Raw genomic sequence first — 22,988 nt, 5'->3', positions numbered from 1 at the left:
TACGGAGCCATGAGGTGGCAGCATGTGTTTGGAAATGCGGTTTTTACCGTAATGTTGCCTCCATTTCCAGTCAACTTTGTAATTTAGTGCTATATTCTGAAGCAGTTCAGCAGTGGTTTTTGTGGTGACGTAATTCAGAACAGGCTTCTCTGGTTTTCGCCACTAGATGATGCTCTTTATCTATAAATAATAGACTCAGAAACTCAGACTCGGAAGAGTCTCAGAGGAGATATTAACCTTTGAATCAACAACAGACAGGGTAAACAGCTACTTAGATAAATGCCACAAGGCACATGAGCAGTTTAACAGAGCTTCCTGAGCTTCTGCATAACATATGCATATATTCAGACCTCTATGTTTAATTATTGTAACTTTTACTCGATAGGTTAAAATATAAAGTCTGACAGGATCTGTCATTCAAATTTTTAAAAAAATCTTTTAAAGGAAGGACACACAGTAAGGTGTGTATTTTTACAGTATGTGTAGTAATGTGACATATATCAATTGAGTTGTGACAAGGTAATGGGAGATATATAACTCTCTTACAATTTGATATTGAGGTAGTAATTAATTTAAGTATATACAGTATATCTAAACTTAGGTGCATTTGAGGAACAACAAGGTTGTGTCTGTTAATTTAGGAAGTTAATGCTGTAAAATCCCCACAACTTTCTTTTTACATTCCTTGTTGATGTAAAACACTTATTTAATGAACTGCTTTCTCATAATTTGATATATAACTAATAATTAACTTAAGTATAACTTAGGAGGGGGTTTTCTGAAGAAAAAAGGCAACTGTAGGTTATATCTATTTATCTATATCTATCTAGTTATGTAGAGTTAGTGCTGTAAAAAATAAAAAAACTTTGTTTTTACATGCACAGTTTATTGTTATACTGTGTGTTTAATGTATTTACTTGGCGAAACAGTTTTGCAGGGATGGAAAAAGAGCTTTGAATTTTAGGTTTGGTGTTTTCTGCTCTTTTTTTTACAACTTCTTTAATGTGTGAGGTCAACTTCCTGAATTACTCTCTTCCCCTTTTTTTTTAAATTGTGTGTGTGTGTGTGTGTGTGTGTGTGTTTGAGAGAGAGAGAGAGAGAGAGAGGGAGGGAGAGGGGGAGAGATTATGGAATGCTGTGATGTCATCAGCCCAGTCATACACACAAAGACGAGGAGGACCCACTGGCGCTCCGACTCTCTCAGCTTAGTTAGCATACTCTGCTGTGGAGCGGCTGTCTGCATCCTACTGTGAGTACTTCAGCAAATTCTACCCTTCTCTTACAACTGCCTTTTTGTTTCATATCACTTCCTTTCTCTCTTCACTTTTCCCCTTTCCCTGGGTTTCCTTCTTCGCACCCCGCAATGTGTTTACTAGACCTTCTGTGTTCCACCAGTGTGATAGTTCTCAGTCTGAGACAAGCTTCCTTTCCCTCCAAGTGCTGCATATGTGGTAGCCATTGTTTAACTACCCACTGTGATTGGAGGACTCCATTTCAGTGCCCTTATTAGAGAAAGTGACTCACGCTGTCCTGGGCTATGACCCCGTTTTTTATCCTCTTACAAGCAGAAACTGACAATGTTAAAATGGAACCGTTATCTCGTATGAGTTTGGGTGAGAGTGTAACATGGTTTGAGAAGGGATGTGTGGTAGGGAGGGGAAGGAGAGGGGGGCACTGATGACAGAAACAGTCCCATTCCTTTAGAATCTCCTCCCATTCTGGGTTAGTCTTTCTGTCAGTTTAAAAACCGGGTTTGGCCTCTTCCGTATTCGTGAAGGGAGGGACAAGATAACCAACTGAAATTAGATTTTCAAAGGAATGACCTCTAGAAAAAAAGTTATTGAATGTGACAAAGGGATCAAGAAAGATGTAGGACATTGCAGCTTTGAGAAAGAAAGTTGGATCTTTATGGCACAACATAATCTTCCAAATGTTCTCTGTGTTATTTCTTGTAGATTGTCCCAATGATGACATCCAAAGTCAAAGGAAACTGACATCTAAGTAGGGTGGGGAAACTGTCAGCACAACTGGGAAAGGAAACAGGACTGTGTGTGTGTGTGTGTGTGTGTGTGTGTGAGTGAGTGAGTGAGTGAGTGAGTGAGTGTGTGTGTGTGTGTGTGTGTGAGTGAGTGTATGTATGTGTGTTTTAGCATGAGTGAGATTGTGCAGCAGGTTTGTACAAGACTGTGTGTGAGGATAAGCATGCGCCTTGATTGAGTTCATGAGGGTAAAGCTGTTAAACTCTTCTGACGACATGAGACTATAAACCCACACTGTCCACCTCAAGAAGAAGAAGAAGGACAGCGCCTCCTCGCTCTGACCGCTCGGCCAGGTGGAACTTAGTTGACCCACCTCGTCAGCCGCCAACATGCTGCAGCAGATTCTTAAGGACATGTACATCGATCCTGATGTGCTGGACGCTCTGAATGAGGACCAGAAAAAGACTCTCTTCCTGAAAATGCGCCAGGAGCAGGTGCGACGCTGGAAAGAGCGGGAGGAGAAACTAGACAGAGAAGGGGGGGATGCTGAGTGCAAGCGAACAAAGCCAAAAAAAGGTAACCATGCACACCAACCCATCACTGCCAACTCACTTTTGTTAACTTTTCCTCTTCCTGTTTATCTTGTGTGACAGGGTGCAGCTTCAAGTTTTTCAAGCACACTGACTGTCAAACTTTCAAACAAAGCTTTTGACAGAGAACTCTCTGTCCCCCTTTTAAGGACATTCTTAGGACATTCTTAATTTTTAGTTAAGATGTTTGCATAGTTGCCGTGCAGACGCAAGTGTGCATTGATTGTGACAGATACCCTTTGCTGCTGGATATAATGTAGCTGCTGTAGCTCATGTTCCCCATCAGCTGAGCAGCTGTTTGCCAAAACAGGCACAGCATTTACCTGAAGTCCATTTGGCAAGTTTAAAGTGCCCTGAAATACAAACTTGGGCTAACAAACACCAGCTGCTCCACATTAATGTGTCTGTGATGTCACAGAGATTGAGACTTAGAAGAGGACGAGGCTCATACGCGGCATGAAGCACAAAGAGCGTCAATACTTCACTAAAATGAAGTTCTGTTTATATCCGAAGTCCTAAACAATTACAGCAGAGTGTTAACATCACACTCAGAGATGATGTTAACATTTACACAAGCAAAGTAAAATAGATGTCATGGCAGAATAATATCCACCTTGAATTGAGTGTACGATAAGTGGCATCAAACGTGTAGAATAATGGTGGTGTATGTGTTCACACGCACGTGTTTTGCTTTCAGGCTCTCACTTAGATCATTTTGTTCCCAGTCATGCCATGCACCGTCAAGCCTGCGACTTGAAAGCAACAGAGAAGAATATTCACTGGGTCAGAGATGTCACTCATGTGTGGAACGTGTGTTTCATGGGGAATGATGGCAGATAAAAACATCAGCGTGACAGGCAGAGATGACAAGAAAAAAAATGCCTGCAAGCAGGAAATGCACGGGCGATGTGTATTGTAAATGGGTTTATCAGGAACTGGCTTCTGTTCAAAAGCAACATTTTAAATCAACAGTATAGATGCAGCAATCAAACAAAACATAACAACCAGAAACTCAGGAGGCTATAAGTCTGTCCTGAAACTGGTTTGACGCATACTACAGAATCTCGCCTGTCTGCATTTTCTCTTTGTTGGTAGCAAGTCCCAGTGTGAGAAATGTGTGGTGTAATGACACTGACATAACAAATTGTTCTATTTTTATATTCCAAAGAAAGACTCCCAGATGACAAAACAGACACCAGAGATTTGGAAGGATACAGCTGTTGCTCGAAACCCTCTCGATTATGAAAGCCAATTAACAGCACATTGCAGTTGGTGCATTAACTCTGATTGACATAGTAATGTGAGCTGTCTCTTCTTGGCTAATAACAAAGCACTCACTATTAACTGTGGTGCAGAGTGAGAGAACAGTGCTCTTTCTATCTCTTAATGACCAATGCAGCTGTCCTTAGGAGGCTGGATGGAGACTGCAGGCTGAGATCACATGGTCGCAACTCTTCTCCGCACAGGCTCCTCATCTAGTGCAGAGGAAATGGCGGATAGTTCGTTTTTCGGTGTAAAATAGGAAGTGAGTCAAGACTCAGTCCTTCAAACAATTAGCAGGGGGCAAAACAGGAAGTATGCAGGAAACATATGTGTTTGAAAAACAAAGAGAGAGTTTGATTTTATCCGGATGGCCTTGTGGGAGAGGGGGAAGACACGTACTTAGTTTGTTTTTATGCATAGAATGAAGCTGATTGTCTCTCTCGGCTGCTGGTTAAAGCACACTTTTGGCCTTTAGGCTTTTCTGATCATGGGACTTTTGCTGTGCTTAGGCTGACTTAATGGTAATTAGCATTTACGTACTATATGACTATATGCTGGCGTGTTTGTGTGCGTGTGTTTATGTTGTAGGCAGACCGGTTACATTCACATGACGCAGAAAAACAAATTTCATGTTGTATTTCTGTGACTGAACTCAGATTAGTAACCTTGATCTTCTTCTTCAGAAGGAAAAATATCTTCTCTAATTCCAGAAACATTATTCTGTTAATTGGGACAACGCAGTGTGCATCATTGCAAGTCACTATCATTTAGCGTAAGACCTGGGACATAATGCCAGCAAATACAATGCGCTGTCTTCTAAATGCCCCTAGTCAGCTGACAGGATTAATCTCACCTGCACCTGACAATGGTGTTGTGGTTGTAGCTGTCAGCTTGGAATGGTAGCTTGTTTATCAAGGTATGTTCTGACTGCTGTGTTTTCGTAGTCATCCTGGTATGCCCAGCTGGAATGCGATCCACAGGGCAGGCTGGCAAAACCAGTTCACTATGAAAGTATGTTATTCTGTTTTCAACCCAGCAAACCTTCACCCTGTGAGCCTGTGTCAGCTGGTTTATCTCTGTAAAGTGACTTCTCTGTGCTCCCCAAACACAGTCACAAGGCCGTGTTTGTATGTGAGTCTCACAGAGATAGGGAGATGATTAAAAACTAAATGGGAGCACTTAGTTTTTAATCATCTGTCTATCTCTGTGATGAACACTTGATCTCATTTATCTGAGATGTTTTAATTTCATGATTAGTTCAGATTAGGGAATGAATGCAGTCAATGGAAGGTCCTCACATGTGCGTAAGTGTATTTGTGTGTCAAGGCCAGAAGGACGGGATTTTTCCTCTGTCAGCTGTGTTTATATCTTCTATAGGAAGGTCTTGTCTCATACATTTTATGTGCTGGCCTCACCAGCTGTCGCTCCTTTCTATGAACCCAAACAGCAGCCAGAGCTTATCAGACCCACTGCTGATTAGTCGACAGTTTTACTTCAAAATGGCTTTAAAGAACTGATTCTCACTCAGAGTTCTGAATCAAAATACTTCTCAAACTGATTGTTTCAAAATTATAACCATGCAACAAAACACTGACATATTCAGAGAGAGTAGTATATGTAAGACTTTGGTAAACAGAGCCAGTGACTGAAAATGAACCGTTATATAACTTCCTGCTATAAACTGTGATTTTGTTGTTTTCCCTCATAAAAATCCCCCTTTTTTTTTTGGTTTCACTTTTCATGTCTTAAGCCGTTTTTAGTAAAGAATCTGTTAAATTCACAGTCACTTTCAAACTTCAAACTTTCAATAGCCGATTAAGTCATAATTTTTTTGTGTCTGTGTTTCCCACAGCCAACAGTAAGAATGTGAGCTGGCTGCTCGGCCGGGACGGGGATGTGGCCGTCATTGTGATCGGGGAAGTGGATGAGCTGAGCTCCAAATTCATCTGCTCAGGATTAGGAGAAAAGAAGGCACCGAGTCTTCAGAACAACACATAGTAATACACTTTTGTGATTTAAAACAGACAGCGTAGACAGACAACATGTAATATGTTAGTAGTTCACAAAGGCTATCAGTTGATTCTGCTATAAAGCAGAGAGAGATATAACATGTCCTGATTATGTTTTACAGCCATCAAACTATCTTGAAGAGCAGAAAAACCACAGAACCTGTCAGAACTGAGAGAGAAAACCTCCCACCTAAAACGCAACCTGGAATCTCACTGAATTTAAAGGTGTGTAACTGTTTGTCTGTGGCCCTAAGAAATGACATCATTTTGTCTGACATAGTGATTTCTGAGCGGAAGAAGATTTTGAGGATGAAAAACAACGAGTTGTGTCTCTAATTTCTGCTCCTTTCATTCCAAATATTGAGTTGTCTCTAAGTCACTCTAATATTTGATCCAACTAGACAACCTAAAAAGAGACAATCTTTCTTTGTTTAAAGTGTTCAACGCTTAATATGAAATGTTGAGATTGAGAATCACTGGCCAAATACAGACCCTTCTTTTTTAATCTTTGCTTTTTAACTGATCCACATTTTCTCATCCTCCCAGTGCAACACTTCACCTCTAATCTAACACTTCCCTCACTTCATTTCCACCTCTCTTACCTGCAGTGCAGATTTAAGCTTTGATTTAGGCTTTTTAAGCAAGACTGGTGTAAATCAATCCTCCCCATTAAAATATATCACTATTAATTTAATACAGTGTCAAAATAAGCACGTAATGTGGATGATTTCCAGGGGGGTGATATTTTGGGTGTGTGCAGTTGGCAGTGTGGGAGCTGTTGATTTTGGAGTTGGAGGTGGGAGGGGGGGGGGGAGGCGGGAGGGGGTGCCTCCTATTTCACGCTATCTTAAAAAGAGATTTGCTGCGTAGTCATGGCAACCTTGCACACACTGAACCAGAGCGAGCCGGGGTGGACGGTCTCATCTGGCCTGACCACGATTGCTCCCTGAGCTAAAACTGCATGCTGCTCAGTGGAAATACGAGCATCCCAGCCATTCACTGCAGTCACATCACCATACACCCAAATATTTAGTTCATTTTTATAATTTGTAATATTCTTTAACATCTTTTTGAACTCTTAACCAACTCTTAAACCCTTTTTTCCCCCTGCTCATTCCAAGTACTGAACTGACTCAAAGTTAGAGAGGATGACGTGTCACCTCTGGTATCCTCTAACATGGCACTCTGTCTCCCAGCAGGGCAAATGTGAGGAGACGAGCACATTACTCCCTCTGCCGGTGAGTTGGAGAAACTGCTTGCAACAATAATTGAGCTCTGTGCGCGGGTTGCATCATGGCCTGTAACACTCATGTAATGTCTTTGTTAAACCCACAGGTGTCAGTGAGTGAGCATTCATCACCTCCAGCAGCAGAGAAGGTATTTGTGAATTGAAGAAACTGTTGAAGATTTTTTTTTCTGTGTTTCTGCATTTCAGTTTGAGAATTTAAAAATATTTTACTGCTTTTACTATACATTTTAGGTAGTTTATAAAGCATAGAACAGGTTATTTCCTTGTGTCGTCTGCTCTGAACAATACAATTTAAATCCCAGCCTCGTATATCTCAGCAAGTATAGCTTTAGATCTTTAAAATGTGGCTTTAGAGTAGCTATGTGTCTTTTCATGGCAGTCCCACCCTCTGTGAGTAACAGGAAATGGTGGTTAGGCCAGCTGTCCCCTCACTCTCAGCCTTTCTGCAGATCATCTTTCTCCCAGCATTCTCCCTCTCTGTGATCCAGCTCGTCTGAGCTGCCGCACCCCTCATAGCTCTCTCTGGGGAACAGCTGAACTGAACTGTCCTCCAACTGGCTCCATCATCGCCCCAGCCTTGAGTAGTCTGGGGAGTGTGCTCACCATCTCCCTCACTTTCTTTTTCCTTTCTGTGTTTATGTGCATGCAAATGTGTGTATGTGCGTGTGTGTGTGTGTGTAAGTGTGTGTGCGTGCAGGTGACACACACTGCGAGAACAGCTGAATCACAGAGGCAAGGCAGGATTTCTGGACTGCCCTAGAACAGATGGTTGATGAACTTGATCAGGGAATTAAAACGCCAGAGATAGAGAATGCGTCAGTCGCAGATGGATGGGATTGTGGGATAGTCTCCTGAGGTTTGGGCGCGTGAGCTCTCCTCTGTTCTCAGTTTTTCCCTCCTCTTTGCCACAGAAGGAAATGTCTCTCCCTCACTTCTTATGTCTACACTAGACTATATTACAGGCCCCAACACATCTCTGGCCAGCCCATGCTGATGTGGCAATGAACATCCACACCTTAGTAGGTTTGGCCGGATCTGACGGCCAAGAATTCACAGCCTAAGCCTCTTCTTACAACGTTCATTTTATTGTTGAATGTCTTGTCTTGATTTGTTCCTGGAAACAGGAAGAGGCTGGTTTGGTACTGCAGATGTAGCAGTGACTGTTGCTGGCTCTGCTGCAAGTTTTCTCCAGCTGATTTAGAGAGGGAAGGAGTCAGTCTGAGAGAGAGGGAGAGAGTGAGATTGTTGATTAAGAAGGCGTAAGATCAGGAAAGAAGATTAGCGAGGCAGCTTGATTTCCAAGTCACCTTATAATTTTCTCTCCACACATCCTTAAACTCTTAATCAGTGGTCATAGTTCTGCGTGTTTCATTATGGCATAGCGTAGTCATTGGAGAACTGTAATTTGGCGTATCATTTATCCAATGATTTAATCAAACATGACAGTAATTCCACTGTATGTGAATTAGCTGTCAACACTGATTGCACTCTTCTGTCATCTTTTGTCACTCTTGCCTCCGCAGCCCGAGTTGAAGTCAGCCAGCTCGACTGAGGAGAAGTCAGTTCCCCAGCCCTCCATCTGCTCCAGGCCTCCCATGAGAACTAGTCCTGTCAACGTGAGACCAGCTTCTGCAAATGCGGCACCAGGTTCTGTCAACACGAGACCCGGCTTCGCAAATCTGAAGCAGGCCGCTGCCATGCCATACCCTTCCCCCAGCAGCACGGTCAAAATAGACTCGGGAACAACATCAACTGCCAAAGGTGGCGTGCACTTACAGGAACCTCAGAAGCCCCAGCAATCACAGGGTGTGAAAGGTGAGTGAGCAAAGCATCATGGGTAAGGGTATAAACCTCTTCATATATAGGATGTCCTAACATCCTTAACTCTTATCAACAAATATAATCTAAAAAGTATTCAGGTTGTTAAGATGACTCAGTTAAATCAATTAAATCATAAAACATCTGCCATCTTACATAGAAAGAAATGAACAGCAATAAAGTTTTCTTCTATGTCCCTTAAATGGTCTAATCATTTTTCAGTTTTGACAGTCTGTGCTTGCTGGCTAATTAAGAGAGACACACAAACTACAGTAATGACAATGGCTGATGTCATTGGGGATGAAACACAAAGACTGACCACAAGTCATTAAAAAACATCCCTGAAATAGGATCTTGGATATCCTTTTCTTTCTTTTGTTATAGTATAGTTTTATTACATTTCCTATTAGATGTTTCATAGTGAAGAAATATGGAGAAAATTGGGCTCAAAACTAGCTTACATGACAGTCACCACAGGCCGCTGAGCCAACAAGAGAACCCTTTTCCACTGCTTCTTCTCAGAGAGCAATAATGGCTGTGAAGAGCTGCGCAGAAGCAGTCTGAACAAAGTTCATACTAGATAGGTTTCTCAGTGCTGCAGCTAGAAAGTAGGATTTATTTCCCCAACCTAATGTGCTTGCCAAATAGTGCCTCAGCCCGCTGGAATCTTTATGGACTGGCAGAGTAAAAAGAGGCCAGCCTAGAGGGGAAAAAAAGCTTATATGACTAGGATTTGTGTCGTGGTACTACATCGCCCCCGCACACCTGCTCGTTCGGTAGCTCCTCCATTGTCATGGGTGCATGTTAGCAGTGAAATGTTTAATAAGCACGCTAGAGCTGCCTGTCAAGTGTGATGATACAGAACATACTGACATAAGAAGGAGCAGTGGTCTTAAAGAGCAATATTATATTATCTCCTAGGAAACCCCCAAAAATACTTAGTCTCCAGCAGTCATCTTTTTTAGTGAATGGTAATATTTAACTCAATTAAAATCTTCAAATTTTCTGTGCTGTTCAGTTACTTGATATAACTGGCATGCACCTGATTCCAAATCCATAGTATAACATATCCCTGAATGCATTCTTTATTAAATAGTTAGTTTATTATCAGATACTTTTACAGAAATCAAATGTTTTGATAACACTGCTTCATTTTTTGCAATATTTTATTTTCAAGTTTTAGATCCAACGATATATAAAAAGTATAAAAACAAACACACACAAACATGGCTCCAAAGCTCCTCCCTGTCCCACCCACATACAAACTGAAAAAGAACATTACTCAAAAAGAGTACATAGTAGTCAATTAAAATTAAAAAAGAAAGAAAGGAGGAAATAAATAAAAATTAAATGAATAGATAAGACTTATTCATAGACAATTAATGTATCATTTATGATAATATTTGTATATCAAATCTGATACAGACATTGGCAAAGTGTCCATATAGGTCAAATAGGACTGCCAAATCTTCAGAGAATGTAGTGTATATTTGATTGTATATTTGATCTTTTTAAGTAGAATGCAGCTGTTCATTTCCAAAATCCATCGATCTATGAGGAAATGGGAATCTGACTTCCATGTCATTGCTATACACTTCCTAGCAAAGTATAAAGCTATTTCTAAAAGCTTTTTTTTTTTTTAAGTTCCTTAAATGTGTACTAATGGTTGTAAGATTCCCCAGTAAGCAAATTTGCGAAACTTGATGGGAAGGTCAATCCTGTAAGTTTTGTCATGATGTCATGATGATATCATGATTTTCGTGCATGACCAGTTGCAATGCAAAAACAAGCCCACATCTAAAACACATACTTGTTACCACAGGTTTGTATTCATGCAGTCTCTGTGGTGTGAAATAGAGTTGGTGAAGAAAGTTGTAATGGATCAACCTGTATGTAGCATTTATAGTGACTGATGTACTGTAACACTACTTCTTTGAGTAAAATATATGGTTTGATGGATTGTACACACTATATAATACTATAATATATAATATAATCAGTTTAAGCCCTTTGAACCATTTGATTTATATTGGAGTTTTTGTTGCCCTAACACAGTGTTGCCTGTTATTAAACCAAGAACGGGTCACTCTGTAATGAAAAAAGGCATAAGGGGAGAATGGTGGCAAATGTAGCCAATTAACTGCATCCCTTACAAGAGCTACATTTAAACTCACATTTCATTCAGTTTTCACAAACCAGTGTGATGCTACATCAGTATTTTTGTTTCATTGTGAAGATAATATAGAAGGGATTTTCTTCGGTCTTTAAGATTTTTCTCATTAGCAGATATCTTGTTGTGCTGATTACTTCTTTGCATTATCACTGTGATTCCCAGACTTCCTGTCTGAATTCATCATCCAATTTCATGAATTGACTAAACACTCATTCACTATACAGTGACCCAGTTATGAAGAAAAAATATTCAGTGAAAGGGTGAAGTTAGCACCATCCAGTGGAAAACAATGATACTGTAGAGAAAAAAAGTCCATTTGAACAGAAAACATCATCTCCATAAGGTCCCTCTGCTGGAAAAATTCTCATCCTACATCACATTCACACTGCAAACACGCTGCAACATTTCCTCAAAGTTAACTCGTTCTGAGAATTTGTATGTGAGTTTTCTTGGAAATAACAGAGAAGCTTAAAATCACACATAAGTAAGATTGCCATTCCAGTATTTTAACATTTTGGGGGACAGATGAATAGCATAACTCTAAAAATAAAAAAAACCGGGGTATACCCAGACACACACACAATGAAACATACAACACAAAAATTAACAAGTGTAATTTAAAATCTGTGCAGAATTGTCAGCCTAACATTATCCGATTGATTTTTTTCTATTTAAATTATTTACTTACCAAAAAACACCATAGTGTTTCAAAATGATGGCACAGTGACAGACAATTCCTCAAGGCTGAATATCCATGTATTGTCTTGCCTGCGTCTTATAGCACTTGTTAAAGACAGTTGAATGGGTAAAAAAAAAATCAATCCTAAAACTATTTAAGTTCTCTCTCTCTCTCTCTCTCTCTCTCTCTCTCTCTCTCTCTCTCTCTCTCTGTCTCTCTCTCTCTCTCCAGTCTGTGGTTCAGGCTGAACATTCCTGGCAGTTCATTCTGGATTTTGGCAAATCTGTTCAAAAGCCATACACAAGAGAGCTAACAAACTCTTAACAGTGTCATCAAGAGACAAATGCTGGAAATATTTATGAAACCATGTTCGCAGATATTGATTGAACGAGACCGGACTGAGCATAGAATATCATAATTGAATCATGTTTTAAAGGTGCAGTGTGTAAAATTTAGTGGCATTTAGTGGAATGGACTTGGCAGAAATTGAATATAATATTCATTAGAGTGTTTTAATTAGTGTATAATCACCTGAAAATAGGTATCATTGTGTTTTCATTACTTTAGAATGAGCCCTTTACAACTACATGGGGAGTGGGTCCTCTTCCACGGAGGCCGCCATGTTTATACAGTACACTGGCTCTAGAGATGACCTTTTGTGTTTTGAGTTTCGTCGTGAGTTTCGCAGCCACTGTACGTTCTCCTACACGCTTGGGGGGGAGGGGGGGGGGGGGGGTATTCAGTTGGTTGCAATCTACAACCTCACCAGTTGATGCCACGAAATCTTACACACTGGTCCTTTAAGGGAATTTATGCTCTAACACTGTTGTGAAAGAATGTTGACGCATGAACAGTGAACTCAGAGTTTTTATGGTGATTTATGAATTGGATTTGCCAAAAACAACATTTCTTTAAACAAAGAACACAAATAACTGAAAACAGAAGACGATAAAATAACATAAAGATATCATTGTAAGAAATCTGACTAGCAAGGGCGTGTATGTGTGTGTGTGTGTGTGTGTGCCTGTGTTCACATTAGCGGCTGGATATGAGATCAGTGGGCAATGCCAGGGCAGTGAATAACAGACGAAGAGGGAAGAGGAACGGAAAGGGAAAGGAACAGCTGGTGTGGAGGGAGTTGAGTTGGGCTGGACACGGCGCTGAATAAATGTGTCTTGACTCTGGACAGAAACTACTGACAGAGTGTATGTCCTTGACAATGGCAGGAAGCTTGTTCCAAGGGGAGGAGGAGGCCGACTAAAGCTCATGCCTCAGCTGTTTTCTTTTGAATGTCGGTAATGACAAGGATTCCTGCATCCTGTGAGCAGGGACTGTGGCCCACGCAACAATTGTGGAAGATGAACTGAATAATCTGCTGTGGTGCATTTAGCCATTGGAGACTACACCTGTTGTGAACTCCTGAGTACAGCACTGGAGAATTTAAGAAGTTGCATTTGAGATTGTACAACAAAATGCTTTTGTTAAACTAGCAAAGACAGGATAAACTCTAGAACCAAATTGAAAATATCAAGTTTGATTGGATATTGTCAGAATGTAGGATCTAAAGTTCTATAACAGTTATTTACTTAAATAATGAAAATGATCTGCTAAATATGAGTCCCTCTTTCTCACTTTTTCTGTCTTCAGTTTCTATTTCCTGAAGCATTTTATGAAGGAAACAGGAGACATAACTTCTGGGAACAAAGGGATATAAAATCTGGGTGAAAATTAGTTTAAACCAACTCCTTCTCAAAAAATCTAGGTATTTTTCAATGAAAATCAGTAAAAACAAAAAAATGTTAAGACTTACTGATCAATAAACTGACACCACGGTTGCTACGTTAAAGTTGAGTGTCATCGGCATAAAAATGAAAGTGAACATTATAGACGATATTTCAGATAATAGGGGGAGTGTATAGAGTCAGTGAAAAAGTGAGTCTAGAACTGAACTTAAATGTGCAGAAATATGTTAGCATGTGTTGTACGATTTGAGCATATGTGCATGAAAGTGTATCGGTCTCCAGCAGCTAGCGTTTCTTCATATAGTGTGTGTGTGTTTGTGTGTGTTCATGTTTATAAACCCTTCTCTGTCTGTCGGTCGGCTTTCCTCTCCTCTCTCTTCACCTTCAGAGGGAAGGACACACATTCCAGTGCTGCTTCCCGACTCTAGCCCTGGGCGACGCTCAGCCAGAGCTGATAAGTGACAGGGGCCCCAGCCCCCACACAGGAGGCCCCCCCCCAATGCCTCCACACACACACACACACATGCACACACACACACACACACACACACCTCCTATCCTCCCTGCCCTTCAGTCCACAGACGTGCTGCTCGGGAATTCTGCCCTCTGCCCCACTTCTGCCCCCCCCCCCCACCTCCCCACCCAGACCCCCCCTTTTCTTTCTGCTAGAGACGAGGAGGTCTTTAAAGAGATAGATTGGTCTTTAATTTTTGTGCTAGCCTGGTCAGTGACACTGCTTCCCGCCCCCTCCTCTTTGTCTTCCCTGTACATTTACGAGCTGGACTGAGATGTGAGGAGTGGCGTCCGAAAGCTCGAATGGGAGATTAATCAATCTTGACGAGTGATTTAATGCAGATATTCTCTTTCATTTTAATAGGTGTTTTCACAGGTAGATGTAATGACCGTTTCTGCTGACGGGGCTAAGAGTGCAGCTGCTGAGGAGAGTTTCAGGCAGAAGGATGTGGGGTTTTAGCATTTTTTTTGGGGTGTGTTAAGACATTTTAATCAGGTTACTTGTGGTAAGGTATAGAGAAATTCTCTCAGAAGACATACAGCATATATTTTTTTCAGAATTTCTTTACCACCATCCATGTCCATAGCACAAATTTTCTCTTTCCTTCTCTTTCTATCTCTCTGTCTCTCTATTAAGCATTCCACTCAGACCTGCACCAAGGCTCTGAGCTCAAAAAACACACTCTGACCGTGAGTGTGTATGTGCCTGTGTGTGCGTATCTGTGTGTGTGCACGGTGCGTGCCTGAATGTGTGTCAGCCTCAATTGCTGGAGCCTATCCAAGGTTTCCGTGGTGACCACACAACACAACGAGACAATCAGAGGCAAGCCCACGCAGCGCGGCGAGAGGACATTAACACAGGAACTGCGGGTCAGGGGGCAGGGGAAGACAGGGCAAGTCAGGGGGAGAGGAAGATGAAGAGGAAGGTGGAGGGAGGTGTCAGAGCCACAGCAAGAGGGTTGAGAGAGAGTGTGAGGACGAGGATGGAAAGGAGAGTAAACAACAATAAACAATAACACAACCTTAAAGGCTACTTTAGGTCTCTCTCTTTCATGCCTGCAAGACATCAAGAGCTTTAAAGGTTTCCTGGCCCCAGGAGTGCTTGTGTGGTTTTGGCTGCACCCCACCTGTGTGTGTGTGTGTGCGCGCGTATGTGTGTGTGTGTGTGTGACTGTGACTGTGCTATGCTGTGGTGTTAGTCAGAGATGGTTGCATGCGTGACTGAATCCGTGAGCAGCAGGGCTGTGTGAGGGTGCATGTTTGTGTTTGTGTGTGTGTGTGTGTGTGTGTGTGTGTGTGTGTGTGTGTATGAGCATGCAAGCATGCACACGCCCCGAACGTAACGTGAGAACGTGTGTGTGTCTTTTGAAATTCAACTGTTAGAAACTGTGTGTGCGCTTGTGCATGTTTTCACTTTATTTTGTGTGTGTGTGCGTGTGTGAGCTTGTGTGCGGCTATAGACGTGCACGCGGGCGCTCTCACATATCTCTGTCCCCCGGGATGACGCTAAAAATATGTGGCTCCTCAAGCCTTCTGGTGTCTGAGCAGCGTCTGTCTGCTCTCCATTGCCGTCCCTGTGGCCCTCCCTCCCCTCCGTTACTCCTGTTCCCTCCATTCCTCCCTCAATTACACCCTCTTCCAAACACAGTACCTCAGCAAGCACACACACACACACACCAACTACACCCAGCTGTGTCCCTACTTCCACTGAGGATGACCTCTGCTCAGTCAGAGTGGGATAAAGGGAAGCGAGTGAAAAGAAGAATAAAAAGGTAGAGAGGGGTGAAGAAAGATGTAGGCACGCTATTTGGAGAAGGGAAATGATCGAGTATTGCAGGAAGGCTGGATTCCTGCTTTAACAACAACAGTGTACAGTACGTGTCGCATGTGTAACTCTTGGTGATTGTGTTTTTACCAGTTTTCACCAAAAAATATCAGTGTAAACTGATTTTTACCTGGGTTTTTTGGTCGTCATGCTCCCAAGGGGTGTTGTGTTTCCTGCTGCAATAAGACACTGGCCACTGTGGTTTACAATAAACAAAGTCCCCTTGTGACGGGCACAGCCTAGAAAATAGTCTTATGATACAGTGAAGAGAAAAGTTGAGAGAAAATGCAAATGAGCTGGTGATATGTACCAAAATCCCTCTAAGACAATGAAGAATAAAGTTAATTTTAAGATTGTAATACAGTTTATGGCAGATACAGAGTGTACAACCTAAATCAATTAAACTACAAGTGCAAATAATGAACATCAATAGCAACAAAGTTACAAATACAAAAATATTTATTAGGCAATAAATATGCTGCAAATAGTATTTTTAAATCTGGAATTTTGTTTATTTATTATCCAATTCTCACTCAATTTTGAAATGTTCACTCCAACACTGCAAATTTAAAGATTTGTCTTTCAAAAATAAAAATATAAAAATAAAAAAATCTAAATTAATGACGCCTCTGGATATGGCAGGCAGGTTGTTATCCATATGTTAAAGCACCACCATCTCTTTTTTTTTTACAGATATTGGCGCATCAGAGGCGTCTCGAAGGGCTGCCTCAGAGGATGCTGGGTCATCGGGGAGCGCACCAACCTGCGCAGGGCGTGGCCGGGTGGCTCAGCTGATGAAAACCTTCAGCGCTGAAAGCTCTACAACCACACAGACCCCCTCCCGCAGCATCAAGCCTCCTCTCCCCTCCAAGCCCAACCACTTGCGTCTAACGACCACACCTTCTGTCAGGTAATCTACGCACGCTGATGCACGGACGCCCACCCAGCTTCACGCATCCCCGTGATTCAGATAAAGCCACACTGGACAATGTCGGACACACAAATGTGGAGCCTCAGCCAGTGGGCTAATGGGATAGAGAACTCCAAAGGTGGCTCTCACAAATGCTCACAATGTTGCTATCACTCCCAAGGCACAGCGATGGAAATGCTTGAATGTAATGGTTTTCTTTTACTGTTGGATGCTGCAGTACTGTAAACAATCTTTGTGGGAAAGTAATTCCAAAGTGATTGAATTTTCTTTTTGTATAACTTACATTCATTCTACCTTTTATCTACTTGCCAGGGAATTGATGACTATCACATGTATTCACTCGCTGTTGATGCTTTCCACTTTGCGCAACATGTGGAAAAATACACTCTCATCCTCACACACAAAGACTTTACACAGTATATTGTTTACTCTCCATTAGCATTATTTTCATCGCTTATGAGACCGTTTGCATTAGCTCATGTGCAGACACACACATGGTTCAGTGTTCTTTCTTTTAATTTTTGTCTTTTTGAACAAAAGAATGGGCATGGATAGGCAGAACGGGTGAAATAAGGTACTATAGGGTCCTCCTTCATCTTGCTGTCTCCTCTCTGGGAATAGTGTGGGTTGTTTATTTGTCACAATGCGATGTATGTCTCCCTCTGCCACCTGGCAGTAGCCTCATTGCGACCTGTTGTGGACCAGTGACAGTGCCAAATGCCTCGTCTGTCTCTCCCAGTGGATCAAATCCTGGGAAGTTTGACAGTCACCACCAAATAATCCAGCTCAGTTCTGTGTTAATCCTCTCTGTTTTCTCAATACTAATTTACAGATGTGTGGTTGTATGTTGTGTTTTTTTTTTTTTTTTACATTTTCTATGGGGAGAAAGATGTTTTGTAATGGGATATTTAACACTATTACAATGCTCACATGTAAAACTGAGAGACATCTAGTGTCTTTGATGTCAAGCTTCTATTGTGCAATCAAAGAAACAATAAAATTGGTGTCTAAAAATCCATTTTTTGTGTAGTTTTTATGGATTATCGTTCTCTCTAATTATCTGTGACTTTCTGTTTATGTGTCTCTAATATCCATTCTTTATAATTCCAAACTGAAATTAAACATCTTATTTCTTTTTCGTGTCTTGTCGTGTCAAACATTTTAGAGGCAAATATCTAATGCATCTAATTCTAATTCTTTCAACTACTCTTCACAATTGCACATATATACTCTATGAAATGGGAAACTGTGATTAGCAGAATACAACCCACAAGGCCAACATGTTACACAGTTTTCAGCTACTTCACTGAGAGTATAAGTAATTTTTAAAATTTCCAGCCTCAGCAAATAGACTTGCATGCTTCTTCAGGGCCAGTGTAAAATTTTAATTTTAATTTCAGCACAGCTACACATCCACCCCCACACTTATAACTGTGCTCACACATTTCTTGCTTAATTTCCAGTAAGATTCTCCCCAAGCTTGCAAATGAAATTTAAAATGTTCGCCAGTGCTAAAATTGTGAGCTATATTTCCACTTCTGTGTCTGCAATTTCCATTGCAGATTGTGGTTACCTCAGCTAATGTTTGGCAGCGGGCTAATGTGTAGAAAATCTGCACTGTAACAAATCTTCTCACTGGGGGTGAATAAAAGCAGCACTCCCAACATTGTATAAGATGTCAGATGAAAGTAGGGTTTGAGATGAGACAGTTTTTATGAAACTCCAAAATTATACATTTCCTACCTGTGGCTGCTTTTTCAAAAGAGATAGCTTGAAGAGCAAGATACACACATACACACACGTACATGCACACGTGTACACATAGACATATAAAAAGACAGTGAGTATGCTTGTGTTTCATTGCACTACAATGGCAACAGTAGACCTGTAATACAATACACTGATACAGCACAGCGGTCACTGTATTCTCTACAGGGGGCACTGTGTGTTTGTGTGTGTGTGTGTGTGTGTGTGTGTGTGTGTGTGTGTGTGTGTGTGTGTGTGTAATATCGGACTACTGTTGCAATAGTCAATTGTGTAGTAATTTCTGAGAAGTTCAGAGAACAGTGATTCATCAAGACTCTTTCTTTTCTAGACAGACTGCATTCACAAACACTCACTATATTACCATCATCACTGTATGTTTCTGTATCATTAAACAATACTCATCAAGGCAGCAGCTTGTGTGTGTGTAAGGTGCTTTTAATGTCTTTTTGAAAAAACAACAGGAGCCAAGAAGGAATCTTTTTAGAATTCAACCTGAGGGTCAAGTGTAGGCACATCTGGAGGCACATCCAGATGCAGAATCTATGAGGTTCTGCTCAACCAAAACAATAACTGTTAAAATAGCATGTGTATTACAGCTTTTCATAACTTAAATTCAGAAAGTTGCAATAATTGAAGATGTAAGAAAATTAGTTTCATTTTGCCTTAAAGTCCCCCTCCACTCCACATCTTTTTCTTCTTGTTCAGTTGGATGTCTGAGCTTCACTGTGCAGAATGATGTTTCTGCAGAGTTTGACACCAGAAGGCTGTTTTCACATTCATCTGTTGGAAGTGAAAATTTTCTCTGTGCTCATTAAACATCTGATTTTAATAGGTGGGCCTATGAGCATGACTTGTGACATCACAACTAGTTTGGAAGCCAATCCTGGTCAAACATTCAACTTACGCAAGTGTGATGTGGAAACTTGAAGCCTCCAGTGCATAAAACCCTGAGAATAGACTTAACAGTAAAGTGGGAGACATTTTGTGTCCAAAAGTTAAACTTTTGAAATGAAATATATTTTCATATTCATACATTCTGGAATTTTTAATGAGGGAGAAGGAGTAGATGTTTATTGTTCCAAGCAGAGTATTTTTATATGTCTTAATACATGTCTGGAGGGAATATTTAAGTTTTATTTTGCCTCTTCACGGCCAGCAGAAAAATGGAACAGTAGAGAAAAAAAATAGTAGACCCATTCAATGTAATAATTAGTTGAAGTTAGGAAAATATCAAAGCACATGCTTCACATGTCACGCTCATGTGGGGTTGTGTCTTGTTCACTTCTCCAGTACATATTTCCTAGCTGGGGAAACATATTTCAAAGTCAGGCTGGTGACTCTTGTACAACCATTACACTGCTGTCTCCTAGTAGAGAACAGCTAAAACCCAATTTTAACCTAATTAACCAAGTTTAAAAAAAAATTGTCATAACATACAGTATGCAAAAACATTTTTTGAGTGAAATACTTATGTACCCATATGCTAAGACAGTGTGTGATTCCTTCAAAAAAGTGTCAGAAGGCCCCCTAGAAACAGTAGGAAACAGTAGGTGATAAGATGCTGAAGGTGAACCATGCATTGAAAACAACACACTGCTGTACAAATACACATAGATCTTGTATCTGTGTAGGCCCATGTAGAGATAGGCACCAATGTCACTACTAGACTGATGATCACTTGAACAAAGTACATCAGGCAACAGTCCCCAGGGAAGCGAAGCCCACATGTCCCAGCGCACATATACCTATACAGAACTGTTTACAATCAAATTTACAGTAGACTGCTCATCTTTAAGACCCACAACATAGCATATCATGGAACATATGAGGTTCTGCTTCACACACACTGTAGATATTCGTGCGGCACCACTGAAAATTTGCTGAAGCACGCAACTGTGAGTTGCCGCCTAGATCTCTGTCTCCCAATGAGCCCAACAATGGCCGTGGCTGTTCTCTGATGCGCAGAGACATCGTCGAGCAGTTTCCAGGAGATATCTGTGGCGAGTCCCTTGGTATGCCCACCCCTCACTCCCCCCCCCCCCCCACATCCCCTCCACCCTGCACACTTCTCCTCTTCATCCACCGAGCCTGGCCACTGCTGTCGTCAGGGCCCTCCGAGATAAAAAAGAGGCTGTTGTTGTCTCCTCGCAGGAGAGATGGACGTCTGTTTCTCTCTCTCTTTTTTTTTTCTGCCTCACTCGCTTCACACCGACAGAAGGGGAAGTGAAGGGGGAAGAGAGAGAGAGAGAAAAAAAAAAACAACAGTGTGGAGGAAAGAAAGACAGCTATACTGCGTGCTGTGGCGTTCCACCACACCACCAATAACCCCTCCACCCCCCCATCCACCCCCCTCCCGTCCCCCCCCCTACCCCTTCCTCCTCCACCACCACCAGCCCCATCCACAGCACCCCCAGTAGAGAGAGAAAGAGCGAGAGAGGAGAGAAGAGAGGGGGGCCAGGGCCATGTGATACGGAGAGCATGCGGGCACAGCTTCACCCCCAGGCAGAATGAACGGGGGCCTGCTGTGTCTCTCCTGCATGATTAATCTGGCTGAGGGGCAGGAGGACTGCCACAGCCCTGCCTGCATTAACTCCCTACTCTCCAGGTCCGCATGAACACACACACACAAACTCACACACCGGCAGTAGACCAATGGTCAGACACAGGTTTACATACACATACTAGAGCTGTGTGTGCACAGCTAGTAAAGAATAGTGACTGGAACTGAAGTGGATTCCTATTGAGGTATCAGATTCTGGCCCCATTAAGTTTAACTGTATACTTGTCTTTTGCCAAGGGCACCGTCTCACTGTCATTTATGCACTGACACGACACTAATCCTTCTGCATGTCGTTAAACTGTAAAGAGCACCACGATGTGAGGCCGTTCAACAGTGTTGGTTTCTAGGTAGTTCTGGGTTTCTGTGACTCATCCTCTCATGTGACCTCTGTCTCCCAGGCAACATTGTGGATGTTTGCTGGTGCCGGTCTTTTGTGTAATTCATATGAGGCAGATGGTCCAGGAAATGTGGCTTACTCTTCAAAAATCTCCCAGACAAAGAGTATCTGGCATGTGATGGTCAAATTTTCAAATCACCATGACAGCTTCTCAGGATTGCACAGCAGGCCTGTCATATTGTCTCACAGTATTACACTCAGCTAATGTAGACATGATACCGGAAAATAATGTACACTGTAACAGTCCCTCCCACGGCTGGCAGGACTGATTTCTTCCATAGACTGTCCTGGAATGTTTTAGCCATGAACCGCTGAAAAGCAGGAAGTGTTGTGAGGACTGGGTGTTGTGCAACAGCGGAGACCGAGCATCAAAAGGCAGGCAGAGGGTTAACATCCTGCAGTCCGCTCCACATTAACTGGAAAGGAATGAAGTGTCAAGCATGTTTTCACCACAGCAAGACGGTCAAAACTCTACCCCCTCCTCCTCCCACCAACCAGTCACCCCTCAAACCTTCTCCCCCACATCACCCACATGCCTCCCACTCCCAACAACCTCCCACAGCCATGACCAAATTATTTTCCAGCCTCCCGAGATTTGCCTCGCCAGACAAAAATCTGCAGCGCAGTCCTGATTCAGTGCACAAGCACACTCAGCCTCCCTCGTCTTTCGATGCCTCTCTGCCACCCCCAAGAAAATAGGTCTTCTTTTTTACCAACTTGGCCTCTGTTGAGATGGTTCTTTGTGTTTTTACTTTACAGATGTAAATTGCTACCCGCTCAATACTTTGAACAATAACTTGTTAAAATGCCACATTGTGTAAGGATTAAATGAATGTACAGTATCTATAGGCAGGTACGGTGCTAATACAGGTGTTCTGGTTTGAGCGGGTGAATGAAAGTACTGAATGAGCAGAGACAAGGAGAGGGAGGAGGCACAAGACAGAGAAAGAGGACGGACACTCAATGATTGAGAGAATAAGTGAAATGGGGAGTAGAATGAGAGTGAAGAGAGACAGAACGAGGGAGGGAGAGAGAAAATAAGCCCCACCAGTGAGCAGGCCACACAGCCCTGCCAAACTGCTTGAAAAAAAGCCCCCTCTGTTTTATTTATAGTGCGCAGTATCCATGGCAACCAGAGAGGTCAGGCAAGCTGGGCCTGCGCTTCACCCTGCTCTGGGGATTAGGATTTCACAGAGGTTCTCAGATGTGAGGAAGGTGGGCTAGAGCAGCTCACTGCTCGCCAACGCAGCCCTCCTGCCTTTTGGTGAAGTCTGGGCCCTGCGAGGGAAGAGAGGGGGAGCAGCAGAGAGTCATGGGAATACTGTGGGAACGGTGGTTTGTGGTGAAGGGGCTGGGAAGAAGGGGACTAGCATGGAGGGGAAACATACACGCATGTTAGCAGTTGCATGCAGAGGCTGTTTTGATTAGGTGCCTTCTGTCACACAAAGGCTCATTAGAGTTTTTTCGGAAGGGTTTCTTACTTAGCGTGAAAT

The 22,988-nt window shown here is 42.1% G+C and overlaps 1 protein-coding gene across 2 annotated transcripts; it reads left to right on the top strand.

The window, feature by feature from the left end:
- The first annotated feature begins 1,096 nt into the window (after positions 1 to 1,096).
- Positions 1,097 to 17,789, top strand: zgc:100829 (uncharacterized protein LOC445149 homolog). 2 transcript variants are annotated; one of them, XM_067608046.1, is made up of 8 exons: positions 1,097 to 1,249; positions 1,956 to 2,555; positions 5,685 to 5,829; positions 5,964 to 6,066; positions 7,041 to 7,079; positions 7,177 to 7,218; positions 8,614 to 8,905; positions 16,534 to 17,789. In XM_067608046.1, exons 2-8 carry the CDS (start codon positions 2,369 to 2,371, stop codon positions 16,752 to 16,754), a joined length of 1,029 nt encoding a protein of 342 aa, XP_067464147.1. In that variant the 5' UTR covers positions 1,097 to 1,249; positions 1,956 to 2,368; the 3' UTR covers positions 16,755 to 17,789. The 2 variants fall into 2 exon arrangements, with proteins under 2 accessions (XP_067464147.1, XP_067464146.1); XM_067608045.1 differs by having other exon boundaries at positions 7,038 to 7,079.
- The last annotated feature ends 5,199 nt before the right edge of the window (positions 17,790 to 22,988 follow it).

Source organism: Thunnus thynnus, chromosome 13, assembly GCF_963924715.1.
Source record: "Thunnus thynnus chromosome 13, fThuThy2.1, whole genome shotgun sequence".
Lineage (NCBI taxonomy): Eukaryota > Metazoa > Chordata > Actinopteri > Scombriformes > Scombridae > Thunnus > Thunnus thynnus.
This window is presented reverse-complemented; position numbering and strand designations above follow the sequence as displayed.